Genomic DNA, 22,212 nt, shown 5'->3' on the forward strand with positions numbered 1-22,212 from the left:
CAGTTCATTATGGCAATTAAAATCAAATAAACGTTTTTTTTTTTCAGAGTGGTTAAATCTTAACTGCATTGGAAAATCGATAGAGGCATCTAGACCAAAAGTGCAGACTTAAGAAGATCCAGGTACTGAACTAGAGCACAATACATATTTACAAACTCTGGGAGTTTCTAGCAGTACAAAATTCTAGCAGTACAAGCATTTGGCAGTTTTAATACCCATACTCCTTGTCTATTGTCTCTTCCTGAATATGATGCCAAGCATTGTCCCTGATCCCATTTGATTCTCCATGTGACTGGTCCAAAAATAAACTCTAGGTCAGTAGATTGCAAGGGATGAAGTGAAATGGATGTGTGTCTATAAGTTTCAGGGGTGATTGTGGTGATTGTGTGTTGCTACACGGTGAAGCATTTTGCTCTTTCTTTTTAAAATATTCATATTATACATAGAGTAAGTGTCACAGCAGGCACTTTGTAGTCCTGGATCTGTCTTGATTCTGTAGGTGAGGGGTTTTCAGTGTTGAAGAATATGGTCTATCACCTCACCAATGTACTTTCACAGGATTACTTTGATACTAGCACTGAAAACTTGAAACAGTGATGGTTCTCTGGCAAGTTCTATAGTTTTATGGAACGTCTTTTTTATAATTTCTGAGTAGATTTATGGATGTTTATTAGGCAATGAACATCATAGATAATGATTTTTCCTGGAAGTGTAAGTCACACCGATTCTAAAAACATGTATGTATCATGCCTGTGTGTTCACATTTGGCTGAGTTACGACTCTGAGTTAAATGTTTGATTCAAACTGCAGTGACTGGGCACTAAAGGTTTTGTAGTAGTAGTAATTCCATCCATGAGGTGTGTATCACAGCTGCTGGTGCTGCTCCAACTGTTGGCCATGTTGATCAGCAGCCAAACTAGAATAACTCACTTCCTGTAATAAAAAATTTAAAATTGAAGGCTTTTAAGGAGTTTAGAGGACTTGGTATGGATACTATCAAATACTGAAGTCCTCCATAATATAATAGCCCTTTAATAATATGTAATAATATTCATTGCCTTATATTAGTACGCTATATTCTAATGATAGTTTGAAAGACGGTCTTGTAATTGGAGTTGTCAATTGTCTTGTTAATTGCTGGTGTATTTTTCTCATTGCTTTCGACAACTGGCCAAACATAGAGCATGCAACATCACATTCAAATTATTGTAGTTTGGGTACAGCATGGTGTGATCACAGATCATGATTAATTTTCACGTAATATTCATCTACAGAAATGTTTTCCCCCTCTAGATATTCCAGTTTCTATACTCATAGTATGAGTGTAGAAACTGATCTTTCCCTTAAATTTTCTCCTAGGGTTGTTTAGATTAAAAGAAAAATAAAAGAGAAAAAAGCAGGCAGTGCCAGATACAATATGTTGTTCCTGCTGTTTCCCACACCTCAATAAAGATTAGACTTGGTTTAAACCCAAGACTCAAAGGGTTTTTGCCACCATTTGATCAAATAGAAATAGTGCTGCATTCGGCTTGCATAAAAGTTTTAGGACCTCCAGGATAAAAATTAAATACAACCCTCGATTTGAATGGCTGCAAACACACGTTTGTGAGGTTGAGGCACCAGCAAGTATCTCAGAATTTAAGAAGCTAAGTAACAGTGTCACAGGGACCACAAATATGGCTAGATTTTTACACACCAGGTGGTCAGCAAACTACTGTATGTTTATATGTGCTTCTACCCTGCTTTGACATAAAGCAATGATCTTCTTTACCCTCTGCTCCACTGGGTTATCAGATGCATTCTGGGACATGTAGGAAATCAAACTGAAAAGAAGCAAATGTTGCACAATAAAACGTGAAGTGACAATATTTAACCGCAAAATAACTCCTGACTCGAATGTGTGTGATTTAACATCAATGCTTTTTTTGCAGGAAGAAACCCATCCTTTTCTATTTCAACATGTTGAAATGTACCAACCCAACAATACTCATCAATCTACAGTGCCCCACAACTCAGGTAATCTATTAATAATTACTCATGCATATCTGCTACAGTAACACAAGATCAGTTTATCAAAGTTACATCTATTACAACTGATTTATCATGTGAGCTTCTCCTAAAGAGTATTAAGTTGGGAAAGAGAGGACTAACCTACTCTTCACTTTAAACACCATAGTACAACACAGTTACTGAGAGATGTATTGAATGTATCATACCTTTTACTAACAAGATGTGGCACATATTGCCTAGTGCTCATTACATCACTAAAAGCAGCGTGATGTTTACTTGCCATCCAAAAATGTGTATTGATACTGGTAAAGTAGTGTGTGCTCCATAAGTCCATAGCAGCAGTAAATGACATTGGTAACACTATAAAGTAAGGGTATATTCATTAACATTAGTTAATGCAATAATACACATTAACATTAGTCATTAGTTGTTAGTTACAACAAATATATTGCATATTCATAGCTACCTGGCAGAAACCTTGAATCTCCATCATTTTAATCATCTTCTTCATTTTAATTTTTTTTTCCATAAATGAATGCTATTGGTCACCCTTTATGTCTGTCTATAGGTTTTACAAATATTTAACACATGAAATGTGATAAAAAAGAGCTTGTGACTTGGATCATCAGACCGTTGGCAAAGCCTCATAACTCCACCCCACCTCCACCTTAAATGAAATGCTGCGCACAGCAGAGCTGATAATGATGAGGCGATGTCATCGGATAAAATAGCTCCATAGAGTGTTTTCAAATTAGCCCTAGGTAGTTTCAGACTCAGTTAAAACTATGCAGTGTACCTGTTTATGAAATTTTCTCTGAAGTTAACATTGATATTATAGATTGAAGTGTCTGGTGAGGATACAAGTGTAGCTAGCCAGTGATGTGACAAGAAATGATCAGATTAGTCATTGCCTTTCTCGCTCTACCTAGATCAATCCCTACTTTAGTGAAGGTAATGCTTATTGAGAAAACTCATTATTGAATTGAAACTCCACTGAAAGGGTGATGATAAATAAAGTATAGCAACTAGGTGGCTGAGGAGTGTAGATGAATGAATGAATGCTATATCATTCAATTGATCAGTCGATACTTATTATCATCAGATGTAACGTTATATCATGTCAATGTTGTATCGTACAGATTACAGATGTATCCTGAAGTTAGCTAGATAACCAACTTGCCTCAACATGATGCTACGTAACCTGTTTAGGCAAATTAATCTGATATGACCAGGGGATTTGTTTGTTTGTGTTTGTAGTGGCAATGTCTGTGTCCCCTGAGGAAATGTTTGCAATGATCAACAGGCAAAGAAGCTAATCCAATCCATTTTATTTATAAAGCACAATTTTAAATAAACACAAAGGTTTCCAAAGTGCAGTACAGTAAAATAAACACAATAAAACATAATAAATAAAAGATTAAAAAGATAAGAAGATAAAATGATAAAATATCTGTGACATAAAATCAACAACCTAAGTGGTGTGAAAAGCCAAAGAAAAAAGGTGCGTTTTAAGAAGAGTTTTAAAATTAGACAGTGAAGAGGCCTGTCTAATGTGCAGTGGCAGTTCGTTCCACAGTTTTGGAGCTGCAACAGAAAACGCCTGATCCCCTCTGAGCTTCAGCCTAGTTTTGGGAACCCTCTGGAGCAGCTGGTTTGCTGACCTATGAGATCGGGTAGGTGTGTAGGGGTGCAGAAGCTCAGAGAGGTACGATGGGGCAAGACCATTTAGAGATTTAAAAGCAAATAAAAAAAAGAATTTTAAAATGAATTCTAAATGGACGAGTAGCCAGTGGAGTGAAGCTAAAATTGGTGAAATGTGCTCAAACTTCCTTGTACCAGTTAAAAGACGTGCAGCTGCGTTCTGTACCAGTTCAAGATGTGTGATGGAGGACCCACTAACCCCCATATAAAGTGCATTACAGTAATCCAGTCGTGTGGTCACAAAGGCGTGGATTACTGTTTCAAAGTGCTGTCTTTGGAGAAAAGGTTTTATTTTTGCCAGCTGCCTTAACTGGATGAAGCTTATTCTCACCACAGCTTTAATCTGGCTGTCAAACTTAAGATCCATGTCCACTTTTACCCCCAGATCATTAACAATAGGTTTGGCGTACTGTGCCAGGGAACCCAAATCGACTGGGGGGTCACAGATGTGCCACCAAAGACCATCACTTCAGTCTTGTTTTCGTTAAAATTTAAAAAGTTTAGAGCCATCCAGGCCTTGACATCATCTAAACAATTTAACAGTGGCTTAAGGGAGAATGAATCAGCCTTTTTCAGAGGGACATAGATCTGGCTGTCATCAGCATAACAGTGGAATAAAATGCTGTGCTTCCTGAGAATGGAACCAAGTGGGAGAAAATATAAAGAAAATAAAAGAGGGCCCAGCACTGAGCCCTGTGGGACCCCACATGAGAGAGGAGCAGTGGAGGACACAGAGTCACCTGGCTGACACAGAATGTCCGATGAGACAGGTAGGACCTGAACTGCTCCAAACGAGCAATCAGGATGTCATGGTCCACTGTATCAAATGCCGCGATTAAATCTAAGAGCACAAGGATTACACAGTGACCAGAGTCAGTAGCTAAAAAGATGTCGTTAAAAACTCTTAAAAGCGTTGATTCTGTGCTGTGCAATGTTTTAAAACCAGATTGGAAAATTTCAAGAACATTTTGTTGATTTAAAAAGTCCATGAGCTGAGAGTAGACAATCTTCTCTAAGATTTTAGTAAAGGAGGACAATTTAGAAATGGGCCTAAAATTAGCCAACAGCAGGATCCAGTACAGTTTTTTTAATCAGTGGCTGCACAACTGCATGTTTAAAATTTACAGGAACCACTCCTGAAAACAGACTGCTGTTAATAATGCTGTGTAAATATGGCCCAGCAGTGGGGAAAAACCTCTTTAAAAAGTTGAGGAGGGACCAGGTCATTGGGCGAGCCTGATGGCTTTAAATGCCCCACAGTCTCCTGTATAAAAGGCAGGGTCACAGGCTCAAATGAGTCAAAAACAGCAGAACAAGGGACAAACACTGAGGGGTCATAAACAGGAGGTGAAATAAGTGCTCTGCTAGAAGTGACTTTAGCAGTGAAGAATTGCAGAAAGTTTTCACACACAGAAAGGGAGGGCTGAATTCCCACAGTCTGTGGTGCATTCAGAGCAGAGTTTATCACTTTAAACAACACACGAGGTTTGTGACAGTTTAAGACAATAATATCGGAGAAGTATTTTCTTTTGGCCTCTTTCACAGAGGATTGGTAACGACGCCAACAATCTCTCAATATTTGAAAAGACACTTCCAGTTCATCCTTTTTCCACCTGCGCTCAGCTCCACGACATTCCCGCCTGGCAGTGTGGGTTGTTTCATTCAACCAAGGCTCTGATTTAACTTTATGCTGCCTGCTCTTCAGTGGGGCAGCAGAGCCAATGGCAGTTTGACAAGTATCAAGAAACTAAGCGCTAAGAGCCTCTGTATCATCGCACACAGGATCGGGAGAGACTCAGTTCTGACTGAAGGCGGCTGAGAAGCGAGCAGCAGTGGAAGGGTTAATAACCTGGCATCTGCGGGCAGCAGCGGGAGGTTTAACTGAGTTACAGCACACAGCAGCTTCAAAAAGTACAGGCATATGATCAGAGAAAAACACTTCACAGACCTCCAAATTAAGAATTAAAAACAGGCAACCCATATGATAAAACAAGATCAAGTGTGTGTCCCTGTACATGTGTCGAGCCCATTACAGACTGTACAAGATTAAAAGAGTTGATTATGTGTAAGAAATCCCTCGCCAGGGGGTTTTCTGGACAACACACACGACAACAACACACATTACAATCACTGACAATCAGGACCCAGTCATATTTCGGCATGATATCAGATAAGAACACAGAAAGTCATTTAAAAAGTCTCTGTTGTATTTGGGAGGCAGATAAACCACAGCACACAGCACTGTGTGAGGACTTCCCAGCTCAAACAAACTTCATTCAAAGCTGGGGAACGCCGATGACATCGATATCTGTTTACATTTAAAATTGCTTTTAAAAATAGTTGCAATTCCTTCCCCTCGACCAGATGTCCGTGGAGAATTAAAATAGCAACACTTGGCAGGTAAAAGTTCTGTAAAAGCACTGGACTCACCAACACTCAGCCAAGTCTCGGTGACAAAGAGGAAATCCAGTTCACGAGATGTGAAGAAATCCTTCAGGATGAATGATTTATTTGCAAGCAATCTTGCGTTAACCAGGCCAAACCTGGCTGGAGCTGGTGGGTCTGGGCGAGCAGCTGACAGTGGGTCCCGGTGGAGAGGCCGCAGGTTCCCCGGATCCACTCCATGCCAGCGAGGACGAGGAGGGCAGGGACCGCGGGGCAGGAACTGGTCATCCAAGCCGGCCACCGGTACCAAGCAGACAGCGACAGGGTCCAGCCAACATTGAGAGACACAAAGGCCACATCCGCCACGATCAGGACGCAACAACCCGGCCCTCAGCCTCACCAGACAGCTGCCACGCTTACCCCGGCGGCACAGGATGTCTGACAGGAGAGGAGGGAGAGTTTGATGTCCATAATGATCTAAGTTGACCAGATCTTCAGCAGAGATTCTCAGATCTAGTAACGTTTGGCGATCATACACCAGCAGAGAGTTGACATTATGTGCAACAATTATTATAAACAGAATAAGCACACACAGTGCCCGGAGTGGCCGACGGAAGGCCTCACACACTGGCGCCATCTTCCATGGCACTAATGGCACTTATAGACACAGATACAAACAGTGACATCACAGATGTCAGGAATGACAGGTTGTCTGCATGGATCTGCATGTCCTCTTCATCTAGCCCAGAAAGAAAGCGTTTGCTCTTTAGTACAAGACAAATCTTGCTGTACACAACTATCCATGATGCCATGATGTCTTGCATGAGGGTGAGGGAGCTCTGTCTGCCAGTGAGTTTACATCCTGTGTCCTACATTTCTTCTCTGACCAAAACCATAATTTGGTGCTCCGTAATGCTCTTCTGAAGTTTCCCACAGAGATGAAGAAGGTAGTCACTCAGAAGTTCCTGGAGAAAAGGCATACATAGATGGAACATGATCAATGCACAGTGTCATCAAGAGGCATCTGACAAACCAGGAAATCTATGTCCCAGCCGAATATGTTGCCCTGAGGAAGAGAGCATGGTCAAAGCCCAAGCTGTATGAAGTCAGATATGTGGACTATGACCTCCTCCAAGACTTCACCAAACATCTGAAAGTCTATCTGCCCATGGATCAAATGTCAGAGCCATCAGGTAACTATCAAACTAAAGCCATGTCTCTCTCACCAATCCAGGCCAAAAGTTATAACGTTGCACACCTTCTTACTTCGATTATGTAAAACTGTACTTTGTATTATGTGTTAACTGTTTGATGATGCTGTGTAAATGTAGGTGTTCAAACTCTGCCATCATTTTCTTTTTGCCTGTTATTAGGTACAACATCAATGGTATGATGGACCTCAAGATCTAGCACTTGGATAACTGGACTTCATATCCAAAGCACCAAGCCATAAGCTACTAAATGTTAACAACAGAGCTCCTGAAATGCTTCAATGATATTGAACTGCATTATCTTTGGGTTTTGGACTGTTGGTCTGACAGAACTGTTACAACTTCACCTTGAACATTTTCAATAGATTGAAAGATTCAATACATGAGTGAATAAATAATAACTGTCAGGTGCAGCTCTTTGTTTGTAAAGATGTCAAAGAGCTGATTTACAATGAAGACAAGTGAAACCTTTCCAGTTAGGTAGAGTATAATATTGTCCAGTGGAATTCAATAAAATCCTGTTGTTTTGTGTTGTTGTTTTTTATTCATTTGTTAACAGTCTGATCTGAAGTTCAGATGACTCTGAAGAGATGAGACATTAGACAGCAAAGATTCAGCGCATTTACTTACTTACTGTGGAAGTATGAGCCATTGTTGTTCATTAAATAACCATTTTCAAACAAATATGCTGTCTGATCAATGTTACCTACTGTCTAACAGGTGTACACTACAACACCAGTGAGTATTGTTTGAGAAAATATTTTAAATAGTGTTATTCTTATAGTCTTGCATTCTTTTTGTGCACCTTCCAGTAGGCAGCAGTATTGAGCCAGAATTGTTGGTCATTGCTTCACTCAACTGTTGAAGAATACACAGCAGTAGTAGGCAGCCGCTGGAAGGCAGTCTCTGGTTGTTTGCAGTGCAACAAGTGCAATGCAAGGCTAAAGAAAGAACTGGTTGTTTGACTAAATATGGCACTCAAGAAACATTAAGTCTGTTATGGTTAATGTTTTGAGGACTGAGACTTGGGAGCAGAGAGGAGTGCAGGCTGTCAGTTAGAGTGCAGTTTAGTCTAGCAATTGACATCTAGTCATAGCCAATACTGTCTTCAGTAGTGTGTTCATAACACTTTTAGAAGAAGAGCTTTTGTCCAAATGTATTCAACAACAGGAAAAACTGTGCACACATAGCTACAATAAACCTATACGTTGATGATAATGTAATGCAATTCACTAACTGCCTCACATGTGGCTGTGATAGACAAAACACATACCTCGACATTCATTCGTCAAAAACCTCATAACTCCATTTCAGCTTGGTTTGGGTAAAATATTAATAATACAATGATACATACAGGTATCTGACCATATATGAAGAAACAATACTAACTTTGTTGACATGATGTTCAAGTTTTTTTTTGTTTTTTTTTCATTTCCTATAAAGTAATGGTTTTGGACATCCATAGTTTCCGTGTGACAGCAACAATTTACTGATGGTGTTCAGGTTAACTAAGGTATTATCCTATACATTATTTAATAGTTTATAAAGATGCCATTACACAGTCTCTTGTTATGTCATGAAATTCACTGCTAGGCCAATTTATTAAACGATAAATGTATTGATAAATCTTTATGTAAGGGTAATGTTTGTCCACTTACATTTCTTGTCCATCCTCTAACTTGTGACTTATTTTTGGCAAAGATTGAGATCAGTGATTTAACATTCTTCATGTAGGGGTTTGTTTGTTCCTTTACCTTCATGTACACATTCCTTTATTTATAGCCTAACATAAATTATTGTGCATGTTATATGGGAACATGTAATATCAAAAACAGTTACATAATTACTACTACTACTTTTTATTCTGTGAATTAACTTAACTCTTAATTTTACGAAATGTTTATAAACTATTGAATATTGTATAAATCAATGAAAATGAACACCATTAGTTAATGATTCCGAGACACAATAGTTGACTATTGTTAACTAGTTAACAAAAAATTTATTAAAGCATTATTTGTTAGTTCATGCTTAGTACTGCATTTACTATTTTTAATTCATGAACCCTTATTTTAAAGTGCTATCAGTAGTGATGGGAAACATTTGCACACATGGAGCATGCGATAACTTTGAATGAATGTCGCGTTTTTGATCCGCTCCGGAGTGAATCTCAACCCAGCAGCAGCGGCAACGCTAGCACGTCCTCTGCTGTTAATACTGCAGGTAACTAAGTAACTAACACTGCCTATTATGTTAGCACCATTTGCCTCATCGTAAAACCTGCTATTACCTAACTGTTAACGTTAAATGAATGCCTTCTCATGCATTACATTTAGATGACCATGATGAGAGACAGAGTCTGACTGGCTCAGAGGCTGGCAGTACTTGCTCCAGTTCACGTCTACCTCTAGCTCCCAAGTGGACCACCTATGTGGCCACCCTATGGTGGTGGAGCAAGAGAGAGACTCTGCCCCTGCTGTCAGGACTGGCTGAAAGCTTTCTGTGTGTGCAGGCATCCTGCACACGCAGAAGGGTGTTCTCCACAGCTGGAGACACCATAAGTCCAGAAAGATCGCGTATCCTTCCTGAAAAAGCAGATATGCTTATTTTTCTGCAAAAGAATTGTTAATTCTTCACAGTTAATGTATTGCAAAAAAAAAAAAAAAAAAAAAAAAAAAGAACTGCACAATGCACAGTTTCATTGGACTTGACTTGATTGTATTTGTCAGTGGCTGATGTACTAGTTTTATTTTTGAGTGCTCAGCTCATATATCCTTTTAAAAAGGAGAATTTTAATTTCTATTAGTAAAATGTTGAAGATGTTACTGGACATTCTTATGTAATTGCCACAGAATAATATATGTTGTTTTTTGTTAATTTCTACAGAAGAATATTTATTTTATTATTATTATTATGTTATATTTATTTTCAAAACAAATTAATTTTTCTGGGGACCCCCTGGCACCCCATCGAGGAGCCCTAGGCTGTGGCTCTCTTAAGACCTCACTGTTGGGTTTGTAAGGTCATGTCACTTCTAAACTAAACAAAGTTGATGCTTATCAACCTGTTTGTTCTCCTTTTCCAAATGAGAATCGATAAGAGAATTGATAAAGAACCAAATCATTAAGCAGAATCGAAAATGGAATCGGAATCAAAAAAATCTTATCAATTCCCATCCCTAGCTATCAATATCTTTCCTCAATAAATAACAGTGTACTCTCTGTATCAATATTCTTCCAGATGTGTGTGTCGAAGTGCCCAGACAAGTTTGCCACCTACACTGAGATGCAACTGCAACACAAACTCAGCAAGAGTTACTGGGAATATTACAGACAGTTCTGTAAACCTGGCTTTAATAACCCTGGCAAGGTAACAGTAGTGATATATGAAATACATTCATTATTTAGAAACATGTTAACACTGAACAGGAATTACTTTATATATATTGATAAGCTGCCGTTAAATGAAAACAATAATGTACAGCATAGAGTGCAGTAATAAAATATTGTGACTCAAGTTGATGCTGAATTTTAATGGACACAAACCTGATGTAGCCAAGGATTGGAGAGTGTCCAAGTATATGTGCACATATACATATTATTCTAAGCCTCTTGTCTCTCCTCTGTTTCTTTCAGCCAGTATCTCAGGTTCTACGAGATGAGGACTGTCCCTCCATGATTGTGCCTAGTAGACCATGTAAGGATGAGACACCCCTCTCCCCAGAATTTCAACTAATTATGTCTGTGTTTCAATTTAAAAGTAGAATAAAAATTTCATCACTCTGAAGTTTTTATCCTGAAAATAGTTTTTTAAAAGTAAAACTAAAAAACAAACAAACACTGGACAGTTAAAATAACAATTACCAAACCGCCATCCAAACACATTCCTCAGCTATGTACAGTATATATATATAGAGAGAGAGAGAGATAGAATATATATATATATATATATATATATATATATATATATATATATATATATATATATATATATATAGACATATATATATATATATATATAGACATATATATGTAGATGTGTGTGTGTGTGTGTGTGTGTGTGTGTGTTTACACACACATACACACATAGAGGAGAATAAAATACAAAATATAAAATGAAAATCAACTTTACATTCTATGCAAAAAAGTGGCAGGGGGCATTGAAAAATAATATCGCTAATAGTAAAAACTGAAAAATGCAGGAGGTTGAAAATTGCACATGGATTGAGAATTGCACATGGTTACGGTGCAGTGTTTTCACTATTGCACATTAGATAAAAATATATGTAACACGGTGTCTAAAAAGAAAAAATATGGATATGGATGTAATGGCAAGATTTAGAAACATAAAAATCGCATTGGAGTGCAAAACAGTAAGTATGTAAACACAGTGCTATATTAAATAATATTAGTGTTGAACAGTCTGATCGCAATTGGAATGAAGGACCTGCGGTAGCATTCCTTCCTACACAGTGGATGCAGCAGTCTGCTGCTAAAGCTGCTGCTTGGGGCGACAAAGTCCAGTGTGTAGAAGGAGAAGAGGAAAGGAGAGAGCACTGTACCCTGCGGAGCCCCCGTGCTACAAACTACCACATAGGACACGCAGTTGTGAAGCCTGACATACTCTGGTCTGTTGGTGAGGTCGTTGATGGTTCATGCAGCAAGGTGGCAGCCTTTTCCGACTCCTTCTAGCATCCCCCTGAGCAGGGCTGGTTGAAATTTGTTGAAAGCACTGGGGGAAGTAAAAAAACATGACCCTCACTGTGCTCCCAGTGTTCTCCAGGTGAGGAAGAGAACGATGGAGCAGGTAGATGCCTGCATCCTCCAATGCCTGGTCGATATGCAAACTGCAGTGGGTCAAGCTCGCTGCTCAGCAGGTGATGGAAGTGGTTCAGTATGATCCTCTCCATCATATTCATCAGGTGGGAAATCAAGGCTACTGGCCTGAAGTGGCTGGGCTCCCTGGGATGTGCGGTCTTGGAACTGGAACGACACAGGAAGTTTCCCACAGGGCTGGAACTCTCTTCAGACTGCGGCTCAGGTTGAAGATGTGCAGAATGTACCTCCAGAGCTGATCTGCACACTCCCTGAACAGTCTGGACCTTATGCTGTCAGGGCTTAAATTATTGACAGTGTCGCTAACAATTCGCAACAACATCGCAATTTGCGGAACGTGGGAAAAGTAATGGAAATGCGTGGCTGTCCTGCATAAATCGGATCATCAGGTCACCCTAATCATCAAAACATTATTTTGACACTTCAGTCAGATGCTACAAGACACACAGAGAGATGTCAAAGCTTCAAAGATGGAGAGAGTTTGAGGGAGCTGGTCGTGTTCTGATTTAGAATCCTTGTCTTTCAACCTGTTTTTCTCAAAATTGTGCTCCAAAAAAATCCTACTGATTAGCTGACTTTGAGTGATCATAATACTTGATACAAACCAGATATAAAAATAATAAGAAGAGCTTTGAAAAGAGCTTGAAATAAGCTTCTAGGTGATATTAAAATCTCCAAAAGGTAAAATTTCGACATGTGACTGGTTTTCCCAGATCCCATCACATATGACAGAAGGTGTTCAGTAAAGAGCTTGGTCGTTAGTCTTTTTCTAATGATTGAGGACTGTGGACAAGCAGTGGGATTTAGACACTTCTTCCCTCCAAGATACTGCAAAGGATCTGAGGTAGGACTCAAACCAGCGGAGAACAGATTCAGAGAGGACAAGCTCAGCGAGTGTGGAGAAGAGGATTCGGTGGTTAACCATGTCAAAGGCAGTCGATCAAGCAATAGTAGAACAGAGGATTGACCAGTAGCCCTAGCTGATTGTAGGGTTTCCACTACAGATAAGAGCACAGTCTCCATAGAGTGTCTGCATTTGAAATCAGATGGCTGGGATCATGCAGGTTGTTATCTGAAAGGAATTCAGAGACCTGATTAAAGACCGTGCGCTCAAGAGTCTTGAAAAGAAAAGTGAGGAGTGAATCCGGCCTGTTATTTTCAACCTGAGCTGAGTCGAGTGTAGGTTTCTTTAGCAGTGTAGTTACTCTGGCTTGTTTAAAAGCAGTGGGGAACACACCCATTGTAAGTGAGGAATTGATCATGTGGGTGACAGCAGGGATAAGTGTGGACGAGATGGCCTGCAGGAGGTTGGAAGGTATAGGATCCAGTGGACAGGTAGTGGGGTGAGAGTCGAGCAGAAGGTTGGAGACTCGCTCCTCTGCGACATGGGAAAATGAGGAGAGTGAGGATCTGTTAGCTGTTGGTATCCTACTGAATTGGTCAGACTCAGAGAACTGGTTGCTGATGGTTGAAACCTTATCAGTGAAGAAGGAAGCAAAGTGATCGGCTGTGAGCAGTTGTAAGTTGAGGGTGGAGGCGATAGGGGTTTGAGCAGTGAGTTAAAAGCAGAAAATAGTTTCTGAGAGCCTTTGGCGCTACTGATTTTCTCCTGATTATAAGTGGACTTGGCACTTTTCAGATGGGAGGAGAATGCCGACAGGAGAGTCTCTGAGGTCAGAGGGATCTCTGGTTTTGCTCCATTTTCTCTCGGCTGCTCTCAACACCGCCCGTTGCTCTCTGATGACACTGGAGAGCCACGGACTGGTGGGAGTTTTCGAGCAAGTTTGGATGAGAGTGGGCTTAGATTGTTTGGAGAGGCGGCTATCAAAGAGCAGAGTGTATCTGTTGGAGAAAACACTGTGAGGAGGCATGATTGCCGAGACCTCATCAGAGAGTTGAGTTGGCATGAGGGACCGGACGTTTCGTCTGAAGGAGACCATTTGCAGCGGAGCTTGAGGATGCTCTGGTAAGGATACAGAGAATTCAATAAAGAAGTTGTCTGATACATGTAAGGGGGTGAGAGTTAGCTTTGCCATGCAGAAGTTTCGCGTTGCAGTTAAGTTGAAAGTATTGCCTGCTTTGTGTGTGGGAGCGTTGGAGACCTGTTTGAGGTCAAATGAGGACAGCAGCGAAAGGAAGTCGACCGCAAGCGGTTTGTTAAGATGAGTATTCATGTCACCCATGACAATCAGTGGGGTGCCATCTTCAGGATATGGCTGAGAGTAGCATGTCCAGTTCAGCTATAAAGTTCCCCAGTAGCCCAGGTGGGCGATATATGACCAATATATACAGCTTAGTGGGAATAGTAACCATGATTGCATGATACTCGAATGAGGAGCTGTTGCTTAGAGGAGTAAGCTTGGTGAATTTCCAGTTTTGAGAAATGAGTGCGCCCATGCCACCTCCACGTCCATCAGGATGAGGTGTGTGGGAGTCAGCTGGAAGCGCAGCTGATGTGGCTGTGTTTTCTGGATGGATCCAGGTTTCGGTCAGGGCTAGGACCTGAATTTGATGTAGCTTTACAAGTGTTTGGATAAATTCAGTTCTGTTTACAGCAGACTGGCAATTCCATATTCCTTCAAATGTTCTGAGACTGTTAATTATTGAGAGCAACGAAAGGGGCAGTCACAGTTCAACAGAACTTGAGCAAGGTTTGAGTTGCATTATAGTGATCAAAAAGAGTTTGACATAACGCTTAATAAAATAACATGGTTGGGGCAGGGGACATCAATAGAATAATCTGGAGAAACAATTTTTGATTGTATCTAATTTAAAAAGTTAAGAATTTAAGACATTTCTCACTAGATTATTTATACTGATTAAAATGTACAGGATTTAAAAGATGGTCCACAGTGTTACAATAAGCTCTGAGGCTGTGCTTATTAGCTTGAGTTAAAACAGAGAAATAACTGTCTCTCGCATTCCTGACCTGTGCATTTAAAGAAACCATTAACTATTGTATTTGTTGATAATGTACCTACAGCCCCTTCTAAATTCTCTTTTTATGAGTTTCACTGTCATTTTTCATTCAGGGTGCCAATCCTATGCTATGTTTAATTATTGTTTCAAGGGGTGCAACAGGATCTAAAGTGCATGCAGAAAGAGGGTTGAAGTCATTCATCAGCTTGCCTGTGTCTGAGGAATTGGATGTACAGTGCATTTGGAAAGTATTGACACCCCTTCACTTTCCCCACATTTTGTTGTTACAGCATTTTTCCAAAATGGATTAAATTACTTTTTTGTCTTGTCAATCTACACACAATACCACATAATGACAAAGTGAAAAGGTTTTTTAGAAAATTTGGCAAATTTATTAGTATTCACACCCTCTGCTATGACACTCAAAATTGAGCTCAGGTGCATCCTGTTTCCACTGATGATCCTTGAGATGTGCCTACAACTTGATTGGAGTGCACCCATAGTAAATTCAATTGATTGGACATGATTTGGAAAGGCACACACGTTTCTTTATCAGGATATGAAACGAAGTTTGAACTCTTTGGCCTGAATGCCAAGCATCACATCACATCAAAGTATGCCTGTGGTCACGTGTTGGATAAGAACATGGTGTTGTAAGCCAAACGAATTTAGCACGTTAAGAAACTTGTGGCAAAAAAATTAGAAGGGTCATCAACATGGGTGTAAAAATTACTAGCAGCATGGTGTGCTAGCATTTTCAGAGTATACTGGACCCAAAATACTAAGCTCAGACAAATGGGACTGAAGACGAAGAAAAGTTCACAGTTTTATTAGGTAATCAAAGAATGTGCAGCAGATGAATCCAGACGAGGCAAGGCAAGGCATATTTATTTGTATAGCACAATTCATACACCAGGCAATTCAAAGTGCTTTACAGAAGCATGAAAATACATTAAAATCATACATTTCAAAGAAAGAGAGAAAAAAGAAAGAAAGAAAGAAAGAAAGAAAGAAAGAAAAAAGATTAGAAGAGAATGGAAAAATAAAATACAATTAAAGGAAAATTAAAAACAGAAGCCAGTAAAAGACAATAATTTAGCATTTAGAATGATTAAAGTCATTGAGCGAATATATTTATTTTAAGTAAAAGCTGTAGTAAATAATATTGTTTTCAACCCTGATTTAATGAGCTGACAGTTGGTACAGACCTCAGGTGTGCAGGGAGAATGTTCCACAGGTGAGGAGCAGAGGAACTGAAAGCTGCTTCACTTTGTTTGGTTCTCATTCTGGGAACACACAATATACCTGTCCCTGATGACCAGAGAGGTCTGGATACTTCATATGGAGTTAATAAATCTAAAATATATTTCGGCCCTAGACCATTTAATGCTTTGTAGACCAACAGTAAGATTTTAAAGTCTATTCTTTGACTCACAGGAAGCCAGTGTAGTGATCTGAGGACTGGTGTGATATGGTCCATTTTTCTGGTGTTTGTAAGGACTCGCACGGCAGCATTTTGAATCAGCTGTAGTTGCCTAATTGATTTTTTGTTTAGGCCAGTTAAGACTCCATTGCAATAGTCCAACCTACTGAAAATGAATGCATGAACAAGTTTTTCCATGTCTTCTTTGGACAGACATCCCTTAATTCTGGTTATATTTTTCAGGTGGTAGTAGGCTGATTTGGTAATGAGCTTTAAATGGTTGTTAAAATTCAGGTCAGAATCAATAATTACACCAAGATTTCTGGCTTTATCTGTTGTTGTCAGTGAAATGGAATTAAGGTGAGCACTGATCTTTGACCTTTCATTTTTGGGGCCAAATACAATCACTTCTTTCTTATCTGCATTAAGCTGAAGAAAATTCTGGCACATCCACTCATTGATTTGATGAATACACTCACTCAGTGAAAGTAGGGGACTGCAGTCATGTGATGACACAGAAATATAAAGTTGTGTATCATCTGCGTAAGTGTGATAATAAGTATTATGATGCTCCATAGTCTGAGCTAGGGGCAACATGTAGATATTGAAAAGAAGTGGTCCGAGAATGGACCCTTGTGGCACCCCACACATCATCTTTTTTCGTTCAGACACATGCTCACCAATTGACACAAAGTAGTCTCCATCTTGTAAATAAGATTTGAACCAGTGTAGTACAGTGCCAGTAAGTCCCACCCACTTTTCCAGTCTGTCAAGAAGTATGTCATGATCAACTGTATCAAAGGCAGCACTGAGATCTAAATAATACTAAGACTGAGGTTTTGGAAGCATCATTATTCAGATGTATGTCATTTAAAACTTTGATTAGTACAGTCTCAGTGCTGTGGTGTAGATGAAATCCAGACTGAAATGCATTACAAAGATTGTTCTACATCATGAAAGCATGCGTTTGTTGAAAAACAACCCTTTCAATAATTTTTCCCAGAAAGGGAAAGATTTGATATTGGCCTGTAGTTACTTATTACTGAAGCATCCAGATTAGTCTTTTTTAGGAGAGGTTTTATTACTGCAGTTTTCAAGGCCTGGGGAAAGTGACCAGACTGAAGAGAATTATTTATTATCTGCAACACATCTGGAGCCATGCAATTAGAAACATTTTTAAAAAAGTTTGCTGGCAGAGTATCAAGGCAGCATGTTGTGGATATTAACTGTAATACAGTTTCTGTCAGCCTTGTATGATCTAGGTTAAAATTTGCTAGTTGAACTGGAGAACAAGAAGGCACAGATGGACTTATCATTTTGCCTGAACTGGAGCTGCACACTGTTTGTCTTATCCTTGAAATTTTATCTGTAAAAAGGCTGCAAATTCATTGCATGACTTGTTGGATAGCAGCTCAGGAGGGACTGATGCTGTGGGGTTTGTCAGTCTATCCACAACAGAAAACCAAGTGCGGGCATTATTACAGTTTCTGTTGATAATCTCTGAGAAGAATGTTTGCCTTGCCTTCTTTAGTTCATGGTTATAGGTGTGGAGACTGTTTTTGTAAATCTCATAATGAACCTGGAGTTTGGTTTTTCACCACCTGCGCTCTACGTGTCTGCAGACTCTTTTCTGGACTTTGACCAGTGTGGTGTTTCTCTAAGGTGCCTTTTTCCTTCCTGATAAAACTTTTGTCTTAACTGGGGCGATGGAGTCAATAATAGTCATAGCTTTGGAACTGAAACTATTTACAAGGTCATCAGTTGAAGCTGAGGGCAGTGTTGGTGATGGTGTAAAAGACTGAGTGAAGACTGCACAGGTGTTATCATTAATATAACGCTTTTTGATTACCTCTTTTCCACTTTTGTTAAGAATAACAGGTGTGGCCATTTTAAATGACACACAGTAATGATCAGAAAGAGCAACCTCCTTCATCACAACCTCAGAGATATTAAGCCCTTTGGAAATAACCAAATCTAATATATGCCCTTTGTTACGTGTTGAATGTGTTACGTGCTGAGATAGGCCAAAATGATCCAGGATGTTTAAAAGTTCTTTAGCACATCCATCTCTGAGATTATCAACATGAACGTTGAAGTCACCCACTAACAGAACACAGTCAAAATCAATACAAACAACAGACAGTAGATTGGCAAACTCATCGGAAAACTTTGCATTGTATTTTGGGGGCTTGTAGATGGTTACGAAGACTGATTGACAGGGAGACTTTGATTGAATGGCAACATATTCAAAAGATTCAAACTGACCATAAGAGACTCTATTGAATTGAATGCTATCATTAAACAAAATGGCGACTCCACCTCCTATTTTATGCATTCTTACTTCACTTATGAAACTGAATTTCGGAGGGGCTGACTCATTGAGAACTGCTGCGCTGTTATCTTGTCCTAACCAAGTTTCAGTTAAAAACATAAAATCAAGCTTGTGCTTGATGATAAAGTCATTGATTAAGAATGATTTGCCTGCCAAAGACCTAACATTTAAAAGAGCTAACTTAAATGTGCTAAAAAGTCCAACATCCCCATGTTTTAGAACATACTGTGGCTGACATGGAATGCATGTTAAATTTGATGATGTGATGTTTCTGGAGAGATGGGCCGATCTTCTCCTACCTACTGAGACATGAATCAGTGAAGCTTCTGGCACAGTGGGCCCTGGCTTTTTCTTGGAAGTCAGGCATAACATTTGCCTTAAAAGCTGGACCCAGAACACATCAGTTACCAACACAAATAGGTGGCTGTGCTGGGCTCTTACTAGGGGACTGGAGTAGGATCAGATCAAGCCATGGAGGGGGTGGAGGTGGTGCCCATCGGCGCTGTGGTGGTGGAGGGGGACAGGGTGGTTGGAGGGAAAAGATCCCAGATGGGCGAGGAGTAAGCCTGATACCAGCGCTGACAAGTTCGTTCATTTGGTCAGTAAACTCCAGCAGGGGGGAGGAGGGTGATGGGATACCCACTAAAGATGATGAGCTAGATGGAGTTTGGACAGTTGGAGATGGTGACCTAGGTGGTGTTTTAGTGGTTGGAGATGGTGACCTAGGTGGAGTTTTAGTGGTCGGAGTCGGTGAATCCTCGCGAGCAGTGGCCCCTGGTGGAGGACATGAGGCATTCCCTTTTTTGCTCTGGCATCCCTCATGGTTAGAGCATACAGGCCGGGGGAGAGTTGGTTCTCCTTCATGTTTTGGTGTTTGCTGCTTTTGTTTGGATTCCTCTTGTCTCTTGTCCTTGGGAGTGGGAACAGTGTTACGCAGGAAGAAAGAAAGGTTGGAGGCAAAAAGTTTTACTCCTGACTTGTTTAGGGAAAGTCCGTCTCCTTGTCTGCGGTCCCAGAAAAAGATGAAATTGTCAATAAAATGCACTGAGTGGACATTACATGCAGTTGAAAGCCATCTGTTTACTGCCAATAATCTGCTGAATCTCTCTTCTCCTCCTCTGACTGGTGGTAAAGGCCCACTGAAGAAGACCTCAGCATTCAGAGAGCTCACTGCATTTAGCAGTTTATCTAAATCTTGTTTGAGCTCTTCAGATTGTCATTTTGCAATATCATTTGCCCCTGTGTGCAGTACAAGGTATTTCAAAGTTGGAATTTCTGCAACAATACCGAGGATTCTGTCGGTCATGTTGGAGACTGTATCATCAGGAAAGCACAACACTTTTGTGTTTCTTCTGTACATGCTTCCCACATCTTTAATAGCAGAATCACCAACAACCAGAGTCTCAGGACCAGTCCGTAGCTTTCCTTGTAGCTTTCTAGCTTCTGACTTCCTGTCAGGCCTTACCCTTCTCTGTGAGTCCGAGGAGTTATCAGTGTTTTCAGTTGGAGATCCAGGGTCCTGCAGTAGTGGAGCAAACCGATTTTGTAACTGCACACTAGCTGGTTTGGGAGCTTTGTTGCTCATCTTTCCTTTAGCTTTTATCCACAGCTGTGTTTTACTCTGCACAGGTGTTGAGGAGGATGATTACGCAGGCCAGCCTGTCGCATCACAGATCTCTGGGCGCTGGGTTCTACCTGTTGGACGTCTCCCCATATCAGCTGATTTATTCTTGGGCTTTGCCCCGAGAGCATTCCAGGGAGGACTAACACTGGCAGATTTATTACCCAGTACACAGCCCTTTAGTTTCGTGGCAGCTGTATCAGAGCTAATTAGCTGGATGTTAGCATTCTCCAGTCCGCTGTTTTGAGTCAGTGGCAAAGTGCTGTCATTTCCACAAGGTCCGTTCACTTCTGCGTGTATTTCCAGATGCTGAACTTTAGTTTCCAACACTGCAACCTGCTGCAGAAGTTTGTGGAGGTCATCTGTGGAGAAAGGAGGCATCTTGGTGCTAGTTAGCTTTAGCTGCCAGCAGGCTTTTTCTGTTGGTAGGCCAAAGCAGGCTTTTTCTGTCAGTAGGCCAGAGCAGAGTGTATCCGTGAAATATCAGAGGTCGCAAGGGTATTTTGTCCATAAAATATGTCTTTAGATGTCCAGTTTATCCAAAAATTAAAACTTTCAAGCTTAAGGAAAATGAAAATAAATACAGAAAACAAGAATCACAAGCCCAGACAAAAACCAGCTACCAGAGGAGGAGGAGGAAAAAAAAGAGATGAGGAATGTAGAATAACTGAGTCCTGGAAGTGGTAACAGGTCCACAATGTGCTGGAGGTGACTGATTTGAGTTGGGACACATGGAAAACAGGATGGATCCTCATAGTGGAGGGACGTTATAGCTTTATGGCCATGGGATTTATAATCGAGTCAGCAATAAAGGGACTCATGGAGCGGGGAGATAATTTCTTCGAGTCAGTTTTGAAAGGAATACTCTCAGAAGAAAGCTAAACTTTCTGACCTGGTTTGTACACGGTGGACTCTCTGCAGTGGCGATCGGCGATCTTGCTTGTTCTCCTCTGCTGAATGGAGTAAAGCCGCAAGAAACTTGACCAAATTTGCTGACATCAGCAGAGATGGACTTGAATAGATGGAATCCTGGGGGACATAGATCTCGTCTTCTTGGGCTGGTGACAAAGGGAGGGACAGGTACCTAAGAGATGCCTTGAACGAGGACAGGCCTGTGGCAGAACTCGTGAGAGAATTGTGTATTCTACCCATGGGAGATGAGTAGACCAGGAAGTGGGATTGGAGACTCAGATACATCTTTAAACTGATTCCAGGTCCTGATTGGTCCTTTCCAACTGACTGGCCATTGGTCTGAGGACGGAAACCTGAAGACAGACTGACTGATGCCCCTAGTGCCTGGCAGAACTTCCAGACTTGAGAGATGAATTGTGGACCTCTGTCAGAGACTATATCTGCCAGGACGTCATGCAGAGGGAATACATGCTGTACCAACATTTTGGCAGTCACTTTGCACAGAGCAAAGAAAATGGTTGTCAAAGGGAAGCAGCACTCACTAAACAGAGGAGGGAGTTTGAGATACCACCTGTCCTCAGCTTATGATGCTGTACTAAAATGCAAATTATACCTTCATATTTTGCGGATGAACCAGCTTGCTCCAACTCACAAGGGAAGGGAAGGGCACTACCACGAGCTGTTGGAAATGCCATCTCCTGAGACAAGCACATTTCAGGGACATTTTAGCAGCCATGTGACTTTCACATCTCAGATCATGTGCTGATCATGTGCCTTCTTTATGTGTATTTCTGTGTATTACTTCCTTTTACTTTACAACAAAGATAGGTGTTTGGATGAACATCCGAGCATTTTAGTGATTG

General features: G+C 40.5%; 1 protein-coding gene and 1 pseudogene across 2 annotated transcripts in view; one reads left to right on the plus strand and one right to left on the minus strand.

The window, feature by feature from the left end:
• Window positions 1–22,212, plus strand: part of LOC143329820 (choline transporter-like protein 5-A) — a 73,236-nt gene that overhangs the window by 35,278 nt on the left and 15,746 nt on the right. For both annotated transcript variants that reach the window (XM_076745917.1, XM_076745918.1), the window contains exons 5-7: window positions 1,932–2,016; window positions 10,548–10,676; window positions 10,943–11,003. In XM_076745917.1, coding sequence (XP_076602032.1) covers window positions 1,932–2,016; window positions 10,548–10,676; window positions 10,943–11,003 — 275 coding nt within the window. The remainder of the gene's footprint in view (window positions 1–1,931; window positions 2,017–10,547; window positions 10,677–10,942; window positions 11,004–22,212) is intronic.
• On the minus strand, window positions 12,912–21,832 carry LOC143329181 (uncharacterized; annotated as a pseudogene).

The sequence above is a fragment of the Chaetodon auriga genome, chromosome 12, assembly GCF_051107435.1.
Source record: "Chaetodon auriga isolate fChaAug3 chromosome 12, fChaAug3.hap1, whole genome shotgun sequence".
In the NCBI taxonomy this organism is placed as follows: Eukaryota; Metazoa; Chordata; class Actinopteri; order Chaetodontiformes; family Chaetodontidae; genus Chaetodon; species Chaetodon auriga.